General features: G+C 37.8%; 1 protein-coding gene across 1 annotated transcript in view; it reads right to left on the reverse strand.

Annotated features, from left to right (window-relative positions):
• Window positions 1–2,083: 2,083 nt before the first annotated feature.
• Window positions 2,084–17,483, reverse strand: part of LOC114645830 (tigger transposable element-derived protein 1-like) — an 83,434-nt gene continuing 68,034 nt past the window's right edge. Inside the window, exons 2-6 of the mRNA XM_028793730.2 lie at window positions 15,236–15,309; window positions 5,782–5,838; window positions 4,427–4,564; window positions 2,591–2,656; window positions 2,084–2,092 (exon numbers count right to left, since the gene is read on the reverse strand). Coding sequence (XP_028649563.2) covers window positions 2,084–2,092; window positions 2,591–2,656; window positions 4,427–4,564; window positions 5,782–5,838; window positions 15,236–15,309 — 344 coding nt within the window. The remainder of the gene's footprint in view (window positions 2,093–2,590; window positions 2,657–4,426; window positions 4,565–5,781; window positions 5,839–15,235; window positions 15,310–17,483) is intronic.

A 17,483-nucleotide genomic window follows, 5' to 3' on the forward strand; every position in this document is an offset into this window, starting at 1 on the left:
CCTAACTGATTTCACCAAAAACCCTCTTTATTTTGGAGTGGTTCATTTTAATGGCCTGTGTTTATGGAAGTGGCAAACCACACCTACATTTTTTATGGCCTCTTGTACATGCAGCCCATTCGATTTTGTTTAAGAGATCCTTACATAAAAAACTGTCTTTTAGATTTAAACCTCTTCTTAGACTTGCTTGCTTATGGTGATCCATCAACAATGTGATGACGACATTAAGCCTGTGCAAAGGTTTCTTTATTTGGTGGTGAAAAGGGTGTACAAGTCTCAGCCACACCACTTGGCTCACAAAGGATGGCCCCAATGGCGCAAAATTGAGACAACTTGGGTACCAGGACAGCCACAGTACTCATGATGGATCCCTGGTGCAGTGAGGTCTTCTTATTTGTAGGTAATTTACAAGGCCAGCACTGTCAGAAAGAGACACGTTTCAGCCTTTGTGAGTTGATTACAGTCTACATGGTTGCTTACAGGTTTCTAGCAATGGTGTAAATTGGATTGCACTGGTAGCACAGATGTACTATTTACAAAACTGGGAGAGATATCTAAGAAAGTATAGTAGATTGAAGTGGTATGGACATGCGATGAGGAGAGACAGACAATATGTGTGCAAACGAGTGATAGGAATGGAAGTACACTGGAAGAGAAAGAGAGGGAGGACAAAGCAGACATGGATGGATAAAGTAAAGGAAAATTTGAAGAAAAAGGGCCTGACTGGGGAGGAGGTTCAGGACCGAGCTGTATGGAGAAGGGTGATCAAGCATATTGACCACACACAGAAGAAGAAGAAGAAGGATTGCACTGGTCGTGTAGATTTGGGATAAACTGGGATGCCTCCAGCAGACCACTGCAACCTAATGTATTGAGGATGGAAGTCCTCCTGGCCTCTGGATTCTACTTGTTCATCTCCTGACACCTTCCAGCTTAGCAAGAGGTCATGCTGTCGTCCAGTTTGGATGCCTGTCTGTCCTCCAAGACACATACAAAGAAGACATGTTTAGAAGTACCATTGCACTGTTTGCTGCTGTAAGTCTATTTGGAAACAACTGAGAAACTGGAATATGCAACAATCATCTGTTCAGTGCTCCAGTTTAGCGATAATGAACTGGTGACCTGTTCAAGTCTGAGTGTGACTAGTGCATAGTGAGCCAAACACTGAACTGGATTATGCTGCTATGAAAAACAGGTGAATTATGTTTCAGCTACAGAGATGTTTTTATTGTTCACATAAATGGTTAATTACTTAGTTTTAATTAAGAACTTCCTAAAACAATTTTGAAAAATCTGTGTATCATTTAATATTAAAACTCTTTCTACTCTGATCTTTTTAAGTGAGGACTGGTATTTTTTATTAATATCAATTTGCCTTCTATTTTGTGACTACCTATTCACATAATAGTAATGTGGACTAGTGCCTTTGTGTTGTTTAGTATGACGGTATGTTTTTTTATCAATCCAAAAAATTATACACACCTACACACACACACACACACACACACACACACACATATACAAATTAGGTGCTGTAATGTCAGTAACATTTATTATATGACGATGTAATTTAGGCATACAGTCAAATTTATGCTAATGTCTACAGTTGTTCCATAAAGAGGATCATTGTCGGCACTGTGCTGCATATTAAAATTGTGAGTAACTAATTTTGCCAATGTAGCAGTACACTTCATTTTCCTTTCAATGGTTCATTGAGAATCTGAAATGATATGAAATAGTCTTAGCTAAAAAACAACTGCTTTATTTACAAGCTAATTAATTATAAGCAAACAGTGGCTTCACTCTCACTGGAACAAAATGGCACAAATAACTATCACCATGAAATGGATATTCATGAGATTTCTGATCTTTGCATTTGTAATTGCCAGCTGAGCAGCATAATATAGACAGAATGAGTACAATATAGATAGTTTCAAACAATTTTTAGGCATGATTGAATTTGAGAAAGCAGCAGTGTTGGGAAACTTTTGCCATGTGGATAGAGGCAGACACTGTAATCTCCTAATTTCTTTATCACGTACAATTAGATTAGTGTGAGATTGTTTAGTAAATTTAAGAAATGTCAAAGATTCTGAGAAACAATTTAAAAAATAGAGATAAATCAAAAGAATATGTCAATATAGTCAAGGTCAGGGTTTGATTAATATTTTGGCCAGTGTCCCAGCAAGACGGTGACTTTTATGGGTCAAAGAAATAATGGATTAGTGAATGATGGACACTGCTGGACTCATAGTAGAGTGTTGCTCAACTTCCAGAACAGTAAATGGCAGCAACAGGGTGATACTATATGTTTTATTAATGCTCCTGAAGAAGATTCTGATCCTTTTAGACAAAGAGGGCTAATGAGAGTTCAGCAAAACACAGAAATGTTTGTGAATTTCAGTGAACTTGGCACAATGCATTGAAGTCAGTGGGGAAGGCGAAACTGAGATAGTTTTGAGTGAAGTATAATGGTCAATGGCCTCTTAAGTAACACTGATGGCTAGGGAAGTGTCTTCCAACTATGCTGGACTGATTTTTGTGGCCACAAATGTGACCAGAAAGGCAGCAGTGCAAACCACTGCATTACTGCGTCTCTGCAGGTGAGCGGCTCTCTATAGCAAAGGTTCTCAAATTGTGAATGGAGCTTCTCAACCTAAGAGGGTACAGTGAGAAACAGAGAGATAAAACAGTTTAACACTGGAAGTGTCACTTCTGAGGTCATTTGGCAATTTTTAATTATTTCATTAATGTGTATGTCATGCTCTTGTCCTTCCTTCATTTTTCCTAATTTGCTACAGTTCAAATGCACATGTTGTTGCACCTCTATTCAGAAAAAGTTATTGTTCATAGTTTTCTTTGTTTTGTTTACATGGAATACCCCATATTTTCACCACAAGCAATGCCATCAAGCATTGGCATTCAGGTGTGAATTTCTGTTTCTTTCCTCCAGCTTGCACTTGCCTGCATTTGTATATCCTTCTTACCTCAAAAAATCCTCTCCTGCTGCTGTTATTGATATTAATGCACACCGCTAAACTGAATTGCTGTCTGTCCTCAGTAGACAACTATGAAATAATCAAAATAATCAATCACAGAATGTTTCACTGGATGTGAAGAAGAAAAAAAATGAAAATTGTTGGAGCTTCAGTTATTTCAGTTAAATAAAAAAACAACTATAAACTTACTTGACATTGCAATGTTTTTTCACACACGATGTACACATCTAACATGAATCTGATGTTGGAAAGGGAGAACATGCAAAGTGGCACACAATGGACAGCGTGACTGAGCCACAGAAAATGCAGCAATGCACAGCAGCACACTCACTCACTTTTCATAAAAATGACAGACCCAACAATGCATGCAAGTATAAATGCTATGCTTTCTGTGCGAAAGTGGAAAGTTGTACTTGACTATAAATGAGGCACCTTTTTAGAAGAAAAAAACGATTTTTGCACAACTATGCTGAAAAAAGTGGTGCATGTATTAAATTACACACACATACAATAACACATATTAAATCATATACATGAATTGATGCCAGATGTTTTCATACATTGTCATGTCTAATGTGTCTGAAAAAACATTACAAGTGATCTACATTCACTTACAGATCACTCCATGCACAATGTGCCATATCATGTGTTCTTCTTTTCCCATGTAACACTGATGGTGGCTGTTCACTTCGTATACTGACAGCTTTGCTGCAATATCAGACAGGCACACTTTGTGCAGAACAGCATCATGTATTTATAGGTAAGAAAAGACATACTCTGAGCAATGGATTCGTATTTTGTACTCTGGGAACTGCCCCGTCCAACATTGGCTGTTTTAGCACTGTGATGCTACTCAGGCCTCACAAGGCATCATGGGGTGCTGGAGGGAAAAAGTTTTCCTAAGCTAACCACACAGCAAATTTTCTGGGAATAATTTGGTTAACAAATTACCCAGTAAATTCTCTACGATAAGCACTTTACTAAATTTTGACAATCAACACTACTACTGAGAGAGCAGAAATAACTGGGGACATCTGGGACAGCTCCGTAAGTACTACTCCATGAGTTTTATAAGGCCAGATCCTTGTCCCGGAAATAATTTCCAGGCTGAAGAGGAAGTGCTTAAGGCATATAACACACTTGTTAGCCTTGTCTGGAGTACCAGACAAGTTATGGTTAAGTTATGGTTTCCAAATTAGAGAAAAAACAAAGAAGCATTACAGAAACTCCAGTGGAGAGCGACTAGGCTGACTCCAAGACTGCAAGGTAAGAGCTATGAGGACAGATTGGACAAGGCGAACTTTTTAGTTTAAGTAAACAGAGATTAAGAGGGGACTGTGAGGGGTCATGTCTTGAGGAATGAAAAAAATAATTATTAAAGATTGTTCAATCCTAATGTAAATAGTTATGAAATGGAAGGCACTTACCGATAGGGAAGACGAGGTGTTGTAGTAATGAGAAAGGGTGCTCCAGTGAGGCTTAGCATTAGTGTAGAAGAGCACCTTGGGATAGGTTAAGGTGTGAGTGATGCAAATGAACAAGTGTTTATTCAATAATGAGATAAGCTGTAAATGAGAAATCCCGGGTAAAAGGTTTAAACAAGGTATGAACACTTATCAGAGTGAGAGTATGAGAGAGGCATTGCCAGCTGTGGACAGTCGTGTGTGAGGGCACGGAAGTGAGAACTCTGTTTGGAATAAAGTTCCGGGAGGAGTGGTGGAGCTGTCACTGCAGAGATGTGGAGTGGCATTGAGGTAATTGGTTGTGGCAAACTTAGCACCATATAAAGTGGGGATGTAACAGTAAGTGATGATTGTGTTTTTTCTACCTTTGACAACAGGACATCGGAGTGAGTGAAGAGAAGCCCTTGAAAATTAGAAGAAGTGGCTGAGCTGGTGAGCAGCGTGCTCATTTAATTTTGTATTAAATCACATTTTCTTTTTGATTTAAAACTATGAAGAACGAATAAAAGACATTTGTTTTGCAAATACATTATTTCCTTTTTTTTAACTGTTGGTTTTGAATGTGTCATCTGGATAAAGAATTACTATTTTGCTTTCCACTGTATTTTTTTTTGTCTGTGTTTCATTCCCTTTCACCACTGGTATCGGTTCACAAATTATGAGATGCCCAGGGGTCAAGGTAGAGCTAGTGTCATTACAGGCATGAGGCGTCACAGTGACATGATTGAATTTTTTGAAATTATGAAGTAAATTGGTATGGTGGATCCTGGCAGTTACTTTGAAATAAATTCTTCAACAAGGACATGGGGACACAAATGAAAACTTGTTAAAGGCAGATTTCACACTAATGCTACAAAGTCTTTCTTCACATAGTGGACCATAGATGCATGGAATATGTGACTGAATAATGTAGTAAATAGTGAAATTTTCAAAGCTTGGCTTAATGTTATTTTTGAAAAATTAGTTGAAAGATTTGCAAGCCTCTGAAAAGAGGAAAGGAATTTTTAAGGAGTGTGGCACCTTATTATAACAATCTGTTACATTCCAATTTCTGAACCATTCCTCAATGAAATCTACCATATGTGTGATATTTTCTGCAGCATTTTGAGGAGATGATAATTTGGTGACTCTTGTGATACAGTATGATTAGTTATTTAGTGATCTGAGGTCATTATTATTTTTTGGCTGTTCTTTTCTTTTACCTTGATTGCCTCAATTTTCAGATTTCTTTTGTTTTACCAGTGGACATTTTGTGCCTAGCAATGCAATCTTGTTGTCATCATGTGGCACCAGGAAGTTGCACGTCTTGACCGCGTTACCTGGAAGGTATCTAAGAGCGTGGTGTGCTCCTCCTGGTATCCAAGATTCTGGATTTTCTAAAAAGATATTTCACAGTGTTAGAATTGGTTTACTTAAAGATTTAAGTAATGTACAAGACATTTTGCATGTTTATTTCGACTTTGATATTTAGTTGCATTTCTGTCTTGTTGGTTTTGCTTCATTGTGACTTCCCTGCATTTCTGACCCTTGGCTTTGTCTTTCTGACCACTTTATTCGCTGTTCCCATCTCTATGTCCTTTACAAATAACTTCATTCTGCCTTTGTGCTGTCTGAGGCAGAACGATACCCATGACCAATTTTCTAGAAAATTGGAAGGGATTCTGGAGATTACCACAGGCTCTGCTTCTCATCCGTCCATGCTGTGAGAGACGATTAAAGACATCCTCAGAGATAATTCAATTTTGTTTGCAATAAATGTGAAAAAAATGAAAATTTCTACTCTGAAGACTCAGATAACAGCTTTTGAATGAGCACAACCCTGTGAATCAAAGATATGAAGCAAAGCACAAATCTAAATGTGCTTTTGTTACAGAGACATGTATTTGCAATGCACTACGTATGTGTGCCTTTTCACTTTTCTAGTGCTATTCTATTTTTATTCTGATGTCATAAGCAGATATCACTCAGAGATATACCAGTGATTAAGCTGAGTGCATGGAAAGTAACATGCAGAATGTCTTGATTTTTACTCAAAACTGTTTTTCAAAGAATCACCCTCTTTTCCTCACGAGACTGGTGCTTTTCCCAGTTTCTTTCTAATCTCCCTGACCAATGGTGTGTTTGGCATGAAAATTGTGGTGGGAATACATGGACCTTGAAGAGACAGACATCAACAGGGGTGTTGAGCCATCCTGAGAAACTGTGCAAACGCTGTGTGTGTGTGGGGGGGGGGGGGGGGGGGGGGCACCTTACAATCACCTGTGATGATGAAATGAAGGTGGGTGTCTCAGTTGTCCATGAGACCAACTTCATCAAATCCTATCATGTGGAGCCTGAAAACAAAGAGGATTGATTTTGTTAGGTAAAATCCCCAGTGGGGGCTAGGTAGTCTTTTGGCCTTGGAACGCCTGCAGATTTTGCATTTTCTTCAGCCTAACTGGAGATTTTTTGTTTTTTCTGTCCTCCTAGCCACATGACCTTACCTTTTTCTTTGTTACTTATGCATTAATATTATTGCCTAATCTTACATTTTTTTCCATGTAACTTTCTCTTTGACATCTTGTAAGGCACTTTGACCTACATTGTTTGTATGAAAATGTGCTATATCAATAAATGAGTTGTTGTTGCGTGTGTGTGTGTGAGAGAGAGAGTATGTGAGTGAGTGAGCAACACAGATAGAGACAGAAGACCAAGTACATAAACAACAGCATTTACAAGACCCTCTCCTCTGCTTAAAGCCATTGGCCTGTGTATGTGGCCACTGTCAAGCCTCAAGAAGGATTCTGACTTGAATCAGCTCATGGACTTGGGGAAAGTGAGTGCAGATGGTGTTGCCTCTGACCATAAGTGATTAGTGTAATACAGAGTCGGTGCATGGGACACAGTAGAAAAAAGATCATTAGAGCAGAAGAAGCCATGGAAGATTGGAGCGACAGCAGCAGCACTGCTGGGTGGCCGAGGAAGGAGACCACCTCCAGTAAACCTTATATGAGGAGAAGAGGGAGAGAAAGTACATTTCACAATTTATTAAGTTACCAGCACCGACATAATGTCATACAGTACTACCACCAACATAAGGGTCCCAGGATGGAACTGAAAAGATCAGGCTGCACACCTGTACACATGAACAAAGGTATGCCAGAGACTGCAGGGTTCAAGGGCCTGCCCAAGCAACCTGAAAAAATGCTAATGACACAGGGCTAAAAAAATGATGATGAAAATGAATATGATTACCAATTTGAGTTTGCTAGAAACATTTTAACAAACATGGTTATTCTTATAGAATTTTTTCTCAACTGTGCCATTTGCTGGAAGATGGGGTACAGTGCTCTATTTGCTCTTAATGTAGAGACACCACTGTTCTTGACCAAGATCCTACTCAACTGGATGTCCCATTAACAATGTCTGTCTAGTATAAATGAAGTCAGAGACGTTGGTTTGACCATATATGACCCAAAGTACTTCTGCTGTTCTGGTAACAATTGTGAGAGCCTTCATTTCATATCCTTCAATCCTTCATTTCAAACAAATACTTGAGCCCCAATATTAATCTGACACAGATGCAGTAACACTGTCATTACAGCCAAAGAACGAAACAGGTTTATCCATTATTAAAACTGTAGATCATTATTGACAATGAATGTGAATGGTAAGCTACTTACCAAGATTCTTGCCCTTAGACTACAAAAAGTTATTCTGAAAAATATTCATCTACATCAAACTGGTTCAGCATAATAACACTTGGAAAAAAAATGCTTCATTATTTTTACATTACAGGAATTAACATCTATACACCTTTTTACTTATATATTTGCAAAGAACACCAACAGACGTATATATTTATATGCTTTATTTCTGCAACATTTTATAATTTTCTAATGTATCCTGCTTTTAAGAGCACTGGTGTTTTATGTAAACATTCTCACCAGAGAGTGGGGATGTGTTACCTGTTAATTAGCACATGCAAGTAAGAATTGTATTGAACTCTTTGACAATAACAACTCTATATTCTGTTGTTACTTATCCCATCAACACCATCAACACTCCTCTGTCCATTTGCAACAAGGATCCAACTGAAGGCTTGTCTTAACCTACAAGTTTCTTTATTGCTTTGCTCCTCAGTACTTCTAGTCTTTGATTTCTCCATTGCAATAGACAACATGGGTTGGCTGGCATTAAATTCTTTTTAATGGAAAGATGTGGGTGGTCAGGAATCCTGACCAGGTTGGCTAGTGGTACTTTTCTGTTATAATGGATGCATGGGAGGAGAAAGCTTCCCAGAGCTACAGTATGTGCTTCCACACTACACTGGGTGCTGACATCCCTCTGGTGTGCGTCCCATTTGGACATCCGCATGGCTGCATGGGAGTTGTAGTTTTGCTGGGCAGCCCTGTTGGGATCCTCAGGTGCCACTAAGGGGAACTGCTGAAGGCAGACTCTCCCATCACAGGAAGGTTCCGTCTGTCCCGGAAGTGCTTCCTGAATGCAACGTGATAGCACCAGATGTATTCCTGGGTCCGGGATAAAGGAAGCTGCTCTGCAAGTCAGAGTCGGGAGAGTAGTTAGATGAAGCTCACCTAAATGGAGTGGAGAAAGAGAGAGTCATGCTGTTGAAGCTGTAGAATATAGTAATTTATTTGTGACAATGAATCTATTTATTGGCTTCTGAAACTGTACCTGTGTGTCTGGGGTTTGGGATGCTGCACCACCGCCTGGTGGTTCACATCATACAGAATATTTTTGTTCTACCTTGGCTTGTGTTTCAAATGTTACATGAAATGGGTTGCTTTCTGCAAATACCCCTGCTTCCATAACCAGCTGTTCACTACTTCTGACTGCCATTTCATTTTATCAGGTTTGATGTTGGATGCTCTCCAGGCTGCATTTTGATAATCCCTATTATTGTTTCTTTTCCAACATACCTGGCTCTTTATCTTGATATTTACACTTACATAAACAACTTACCCTTTTTGTGCAGCACATTCTTTATATTTTTACACATTCCCTAAATTTTCCTCTATTTGCTGAGTGAATTTATAAGGCGGGCTTGTTTTGCTATTTTCATTATGTCCATATCTTTCATATTATGTTTTCAGCACTTCTCCTTATTAACTCAGATCAATGAATGTTTCTATAGTGTACAGATGGTCATATTCACTGATTCCATTCAATTTTGTTGTAAGCCAGTAATTAAGGTAATATATTCTTCAATTCTTATGTGATCATGTGTATATGTTATACACATGACTTTGATTATTTATACCTGTATGCATTACATTTGTAATTCAATTAATATGAAGGAGATCTATAATTATTTTATCTCCAGTGGCTTGCCTTGGCTCTAAAGAAGATAAGATTTCCCTAAACGCGTCAGTCAGTCTGGTTAAAACAGGTAGCCATCCAAGACAGGACATTACATTTCCAACTCTGGGAACTTACTATGTGTACTTTTGTGATTTATCATTTTGTATATTCACAAATATGTGATGACCTTTGCTTCGTCATAATTTGTAAAAGTATTTATTCATCAGATAGTTCTTGTAATAGATTAGTTGTATGGAATAATAACCTTCTCCTCAAATACTTTTTTACAATTATTAGATTATATATTATATTAGAGAGTGGTTACTCTTGTGTCAAGTCTCTCTTCTCTCATTTGACATGCTGAAACTGGATGATTCCTCTCTGTTCTCATTTCCAAGCTGTAGAATGAGCTTCCCATTACCATCCACCCTACTGATTTATAAAGCACCTTTATAAGCACCTCTTTATAAAACATCATGGGACTTTTAAGACTTTCTACAATAGAATATTCTTGGAGATTCCCAACAGCCAATTACACTCAACCAGGAAGACTTTGCCTTTCTATTTCTACAGTCTGTGGTCTCCTAGAACTTTAGTTTCTCTAAGTTATTATTAATCTTTCTATATTTTAGCAACGTTGCATTCTTGTTTGTTTTGCATTTTGCACAGAAATATAAGTACAGTATCACAATATTTTAAAATCTATTCTGTTACTCTTCTCGGTATGTGGATGTGGAACTTGGTGCCACTGCTCTACTGCCAGGCTGCTCTCCTGCATTAGAAAAATCATCTCAAATAAAGGAGCGTTGGAATCATCAGATGGAAAAATTCTTTCATCAGATTGAACGGCCAGCACAGACCACAACATAGAAAACCCAGGAGGGGGAGAGGCGGCCAGTCGGTTGAGGTCTCCAGGTCTGTGGATTTATTTTTGACATTCTCTTGTACAATTTTAATCTCCACTGTTGTCAAACTGGCCATAGTTTGTTAATTAATTAATGGATAGACATTGTTGGCTTCCATTTATGTTTAATCACTTCTAACTTGCTCTTTGTGTGTTTTAAAAATACAAATTAATATGTGCACCAGTTCTACATTTAGTAATTAGCATAATCTGTATTGGAATTTTAATACAATGTATTTTAGAACTGTTCACAATGCTATGTGCCTGCAATTAGTGAGGAGCACTGTACGAAAAATAAGTTGTATTGTATATAGTTTTATGTCTATCTATCTATCTATCTAGTGTAAAAGAGGCGCTATATTGCACCTGAGGCACGTGTAAAAATAAAACCTCACAGGCACAACACAGTCCCATAAAGCACAATCCACCAACACAAAACACTTCCTTCTGGCACCACCACTCCTCCCATCAAGCTTCATCCTCCTCCTCCCGACTCTGGCCCCTGAGTGGTGGTTGTTGGCCCCTTTCATAGCTCACCCGGAAGCATTCCAGGTGCTTGATCACCTGTTTCCGGTTGCACTTCCGGGTGGGGCTGAAGATTCATCCAGCCAGGCTCCGGCCCCATGCAGCACCCCCTGGCGGCCACCCCAGATCCCTAAAGGGCTGTGGAGAACTCCATCTCCCATCAATCCCTGCAGAAAGCTGAGGCACCGCTCCAACCCAGGGGTGCAGCCATCCAGCGTCCAGGGACAGGTATTGCACCATTCAGGGCTGCTCCCCCTGAATATACACTATCTATCTATCTATCTATCTATCTATCTATCATATAGTGAATCAGCTATCTATATATTATAGAGTGTCTTGTCTATTTATCTATAGTCAGACACAAGCACTATGGGAGAAGGAACACCCAGTTTGTGACTGCATTTCCTTTTTTACTCACACAAAGGAGGATGAATTGAAAGGGGAACAATAACATCACTTCTGCTTTGGACCTGGAAGCATCCCCTTCCACCCCACTCACTATATAAGGAATAGAGAAGCTGGAAGTTGGCATTCATTTCACAACTAGCAACTGATAGCGCCTCAGAAGTGACTTTCTAACATTTATTCATGGACCATGTCATCCCTGGTTCTTATTTCAGTTTTATTGGGTATAATTTATAATTGCTAGTAAACAGGGCATCTTTATGAAGCAAGATGGGAGTTTTTAAACTTTCTACTCTTCAATCCCTCATGTGTAGCTGCATTGACTCAATCAAATGTCCAGTAATGTGAGTGTTATTTGAATTTTAGTTTTCCATATGGCCTTTTCTGTGTTCTGCTTTAAATTTTTGTTACACCACTGCTTGTAAACTGTACATTTAATGAGTCTTTTTTGTACGCCACCTTACATTACCTAAATAAAAATGTCACTACTAATAATACTATTCCTTGAAGAAACACTGCCATCATCTATAATATGATCAATTACTCCCTATACAGTATATGTGGTCATGCTTACCTCTATATTCCAAAAACATATATTTGTCAAACTTGACATGATTTTTCATTCCCTATTCAGACTCTTAACCAGTTAGCCTCCATTTAACGCATCTCTGGGAGATGTTTTGTAGAATTACTAAATACAGCTTCAGTTGATAAAAGAATTGTCTGGGGTAAATGACAGCATGTCACTCTTGGAAAAAGTAACCAGCTTTGGAAATACCAGACCTTCTTTTAAGGAGCTTAGCAGGGAACAAATGTTATTGGTTTCTAACAAATGTTATGGGTGAATAGCTATTCTCAAGGCAATATAACCTTCACATGGAGTGGAGGCATTCTACAGCAAATCATATGCAAGTTAATAAAACCTACAAAGTGTTTTAAATTCTGTGCCTTCAGCTGCTACTAGCACTTTCAAACTATTTCAGACTTGTTCACAACATCACAGGAGATGGCAGACTAGGATTGGTATGACCTTTGTAGAAAAGGTCAAGGAAAAGCTATTACAAGAGTGCCCATGATAAAGTAAATGGCACTATTTCAATTAGTTTGTTCCCCACAACTATTTACAATGGGATGCCTGTCTTGCCCTTATCTCCGAATATAGAAACTGCACTTCACGTTTCCAAGACACCCAACTGGCATTATTTGCATATGTTTACTTAGCATTCACTTATCTGCTATATTTTTATTTACTACTGCAGTTTATTTTCAAAATGCAGAACAAAATTGCATTTTGAAAAACATAGCTAATGCAATAAAGCATGTTCTTTACTAAGAATGTGTCTGCATAATTTAATAGGACATTTCTGTCTTTATCTGATTCCGATAGATTGTAATTAAAACAGCATGGAAATAATATTTTAATAGAACAAAAACAATTATTTTTAATCATCTAGGAGTCTCTAAGTAGAAAGAAAAGTGAAAAAAATAAAAATGGAGACTTTCTGATATTTTTCTTCATTTTCCGAAAGCCCAAATGACATGAGACTAAATATCAGGGAGTTTCTCTGGTTGTTTAACGGCAGTGTCTGCCTTATTTATTCCCACTAGTGTGATGGATTTAATAAGAAAGGCAGTATGTTGTAAATGTAATGTGGTGCCCTTAGGGAAAGTTTTTGTAAAATCTTCGATCAATGGACTAGATGATTCTGTCTAACAATTCAGGTTTTACAAGAAATAAAAGCATACCATGGAGGAATGGATTCAATTCCAGCCCAAATTATGATGAATCTGGAATTTCTAAAGAACTAATTGCCTACGTTTGTTTTTGTTGGAAAGTTCTACATGCTTTACTGGGAGTCTTAAACTTAAAAATCTTCCCGTTTTGACATTAAGCAGCAGTCCTTCCACGTGATCACAGTAATGAAAATAACCTGCACTCTATGAACATAATAACACCACACATAATTATAAACTTATAAGTACCGCTTCACTGACACTCAGAGCGTAATAATGGAGAAAAACGTGTAAAGTGTAACAAAGCACTTTCTCTGATTAGGTTTTATTTATTTATATTTTTCAGCACAATCATCACAAGTTAATTGCAGTACTTCAAATAAAATAATGGTATGGATGCTTCTTCATTCTTTACATCCATTTCAAAGAAATGCATATTGGCCAAAAGTTTATAGTTTCTACTACTTGTCAGAAACAGACAATGTGCTATTAGTCATTAACTAAATGAATTTAACCTTGATGCGATAACTCTCCTGTTACAATCTAATGGTAAACCTTCATTGTAGAAGGACAGTCTGTAGTGACGCCTTGTAGAATACTCGTGCAGATGCTGGGCAACAAGTTAGACTCAACCGGGCAGATTTTGACTTTCCTTTTCTACGGTCTGAGGGCTCCCAGTGGTTTATATTATCTGAGATATTACTGATACTACTATATTTTAGCAGCATTATTAATATTATTAGCCTTAAGGATCTATCTAAACATCTATCTGTGGCTGTACTGTTCATAGTGTATACAGTGCTTTATCTATCTATCTATCTATCTATCTATCTATCTATCTATCTATCTATCTATCTATCTATCTATCTATCTATCTATCTATCGTATAGTGAATTAGCTATCCATCTATTATTGAGAGCCTTATCTATTTATCTATTGTCAGACACGAGTGCTATGAGAGTAGGAACACACAGTAGGTGACCATTTTTCCTTTTTTCCTCACAGATAAGGGGATGAATTCAAATGGGAGCGATGACATCACTTCTACTCCAGACCTACAAGCCACGCCCCTTCCTCCCCACTGACCGTACTGTATAAAGAACAGAGAAGCCAGAAGTCTGTGTTCATTTTTGAACCAGAAACTGATAGTGGCAGATCTCATTCCCTGGCATTGCATTTCTAGCAGCTATTCATGGACCACTTCGGTCCTGATTCTTATTTCAGTTTCTTTGTGTTTAATTTATAATCACCGGTAATCAGTTATAAAGTAGCCTTGATAGGCAGCTGTTTATTTGTTAGAATGCCAGAGGGCAACATTTGCTTTTGAATTTGTGCCGCTGAACATTGTTTTATTTGATGAATATAAATAAATGGGGAAAGCCGGGTTGGCGTCCCAACATTTACCACAATGATTAACACTCAATCTTCCTCACAAAGACACACACACACACACAGACCACAATGTACAGTAACTGGTTTTTAAAAGAATTTGTCTCCTTAGTACTTATGATTATCAAAGTGAACATCCTTCGATTTTGGTGTTAACCCTGAGCTCTCTTGGGCTTGGGATTCTATAAATACAATTAAGCCACAGTGTGCCATGTGATAGTCTGTTATGATCCAACACACAGTGAGTAACACTTGGAAAAGTATTTTACTAAAGTTTTGTAAAATAATATCATGCTTGCAAAAAATTATTAATATTTCTATGCCTTTTGCCATGCTATAGTAATTCACCAATATTCATTAGTGAGGCGTAGACTTTGACCAAAGCCCATAATGGCTTCTAAACAAGAAGTTGTAAAGCCAATTTTAGAACAAACTGAGTTAGCCTTCGTTCTAGGCAGTGTTTACCACTATAACTCTTATTGTGGGCTCCTCTGTCAGAGTTTGGATTGTACCTGTTCTGTATCCTGTTGTTCCACCTTCTGCGCCTTCAGCTTCTTGCCCCTCTTTGCCAGCCTGGCAAGTAATCCTGTATGCAGATATTGCAGGGCATTTGATTTGTTACATTCAATGACAGTTTTTTTTTTATTTAAGCATTTATACACTTGTAGAGCGCTCTGTGCTTGTCAGTGAAAAGTGTGTTAGAGTGCCTCTGAACTTTGTCTAAAGGCATGAGGTTAGGTTGTTTTGAACCTCCTCTATGTGGTTTGCTTCATAATGTACAGGTGTTCTATAAATATCTGGGTAACCTGTTGTGCCCCTTAGATTTGTAAATGGCTTTAGCTGCTTGAGATTCAGACTAAGGATTAGTAGGTATAAAAAGAATCCATATGGACCTTTTATAAATCATAAAATTGCATACATTCCATTACAATTCTGACATTGTGAATAAACACTGCTTTTAAAAAGAAAAGTTTCAGCAACAAGCCCCAAAATGTTTTAATTTCTTTGCTAAATGACCTATAACTGTTAATAAAAGTGACAAACATAATCATATTTTGTGTTTTTCTGCAAGTTTTGCAGGCTGGCAAAATCCATTTCTGTATGAGACAAAGATATCTGTTGCCTCATTTTTTGCTGATTGTATGATCCTGCTAATCTTTCTTACCACCTGCTGTTCCTAAGCTGTTAGAAGCTACTCACCAAAAAAATAAATAATTTTTTGCTTGGAACCGTCCCAAAATGCAGAGCCCTCAACAAAATATCTTTCATGCAGTATTTTTGTGCTTGACTGCGTGCTTTAAAGCCTGTACACCTCTGTGTGCTTCAATCAGTAAATCCATCAGTCATTTAAAGATGGTGCTAGAGACAGTAGTTTATCACACACAAGACGTTCTCTTAAACCCACTGCAGTGCATTCAAGATTCAACCACAACCTTGTTTCTGTTATATTGTAACCCACTTTACATTTTGTAGCTTTAGAGTATCACAAGCTACTGGTCTAAGGTGAGTTGAAATATAAGTAATCAACACAAACCTCAGCCTTAATGTCTGCAGTGCACCATCTATTGGAATTTATTTTGTAATGCATGTAGTAATAACATGCACTGCATTTGTCATTCCAACAGATGGCACATCACAAAGAAATGTAGTAATAAAGTGCATTACTACAAATGTTTGGAATGGCCATCAAATGTAACACATACAGTCAGGTCCATAACATTTGGACAGTGACACAATTTTGGCTCTGTACACCACTACAATGAATTTGAAATAAAGCAAACATTATGTGACTGAATTGTAGAAATTCACCTTTAATTTAAGGGGGGTTTACCAAAAATATTGTATGAGCTGTTTAGGAATGATAACCATTTTTCTGCATAACCCCCTTTTCCAGGGTCTCAAAAATATGTGGACATTTGATTGGCAAGCTGTTTGGTAGCACTTCTCTCATTATTTTATTAACTATTAAGCAGGTAAAAGGTCTGGAATTGAGTCCAAGTGTGGAATTTGCATTTGGAAGCTGCAATGTTAACTCACAATATGAAGTCCAAAGAGACTGTCCATGTAAGTAAAAACAATCTATTAGGCTGAGAAAACAAAACAGACCCTTTATAGAGATAGCAGAAACACAGGGAGTGGTCAAGTCAATCATAAAAACATTCTTAAAAAGAAACTCAGCAACAACAGAAGGTCTGCAAAAACACAGAAGACAACTGTGCTGGATGATTGCAGAATTCTGTCATTAGTGAAGAAGAAAACCCCCTTCAAAACATTTAGTCAAAGTCTACAATCAAGGGAAGACTTCATAGGAAGAACAGATTAGACTTTGCCAGAAAATATTTTTTTTAAAAGCCTGTCCAGCTCTGGAACAATTTTCTTTGGACAAAGGAAACTAAGATCAATATATACCAGAATGTTGGAAAGAGTATGGAGAAGAGAAGAAATGGCTCATGGTCTAATGAATACCATATCATCTTTGAAACATGATGAAGGCAGTTTTATGATTATGTTAGTTTGTCCATGATCATGCATGGCTTTGAATGGAAGTCAGTCACTAATGTTTATTGATGATATGAATTCAGGCAGAAGTAGCAGGATGAATTCTGAAGTGTACAGGACTATACTATCTGCTCAGATTCGGACAAATACTGGAAAACTAATACAACAACGCTTTACAGTACAGATGGACAATAAGCCGAAAACATACTATGACAGCAAAGCAAGTACTTTTCAAGGCAAAGAAGTGAAATATTCTTCAAT

The sequence above is a fragment of the Erpetoichthys calabaricus genome, chromosome 1, assembly GCF_900747795.2.
Source record: "Erpetoichthys calabaricus chromosome 1, fErpCal1.3, whole genome shotgun sequence".
Lineage (NCBI taxonomy): Eukaryota > Metazoa > Chordata > Cladistia > Polypteriformes > Polypteridae > Erpetoichthys > Erpetoichthys calabaricus.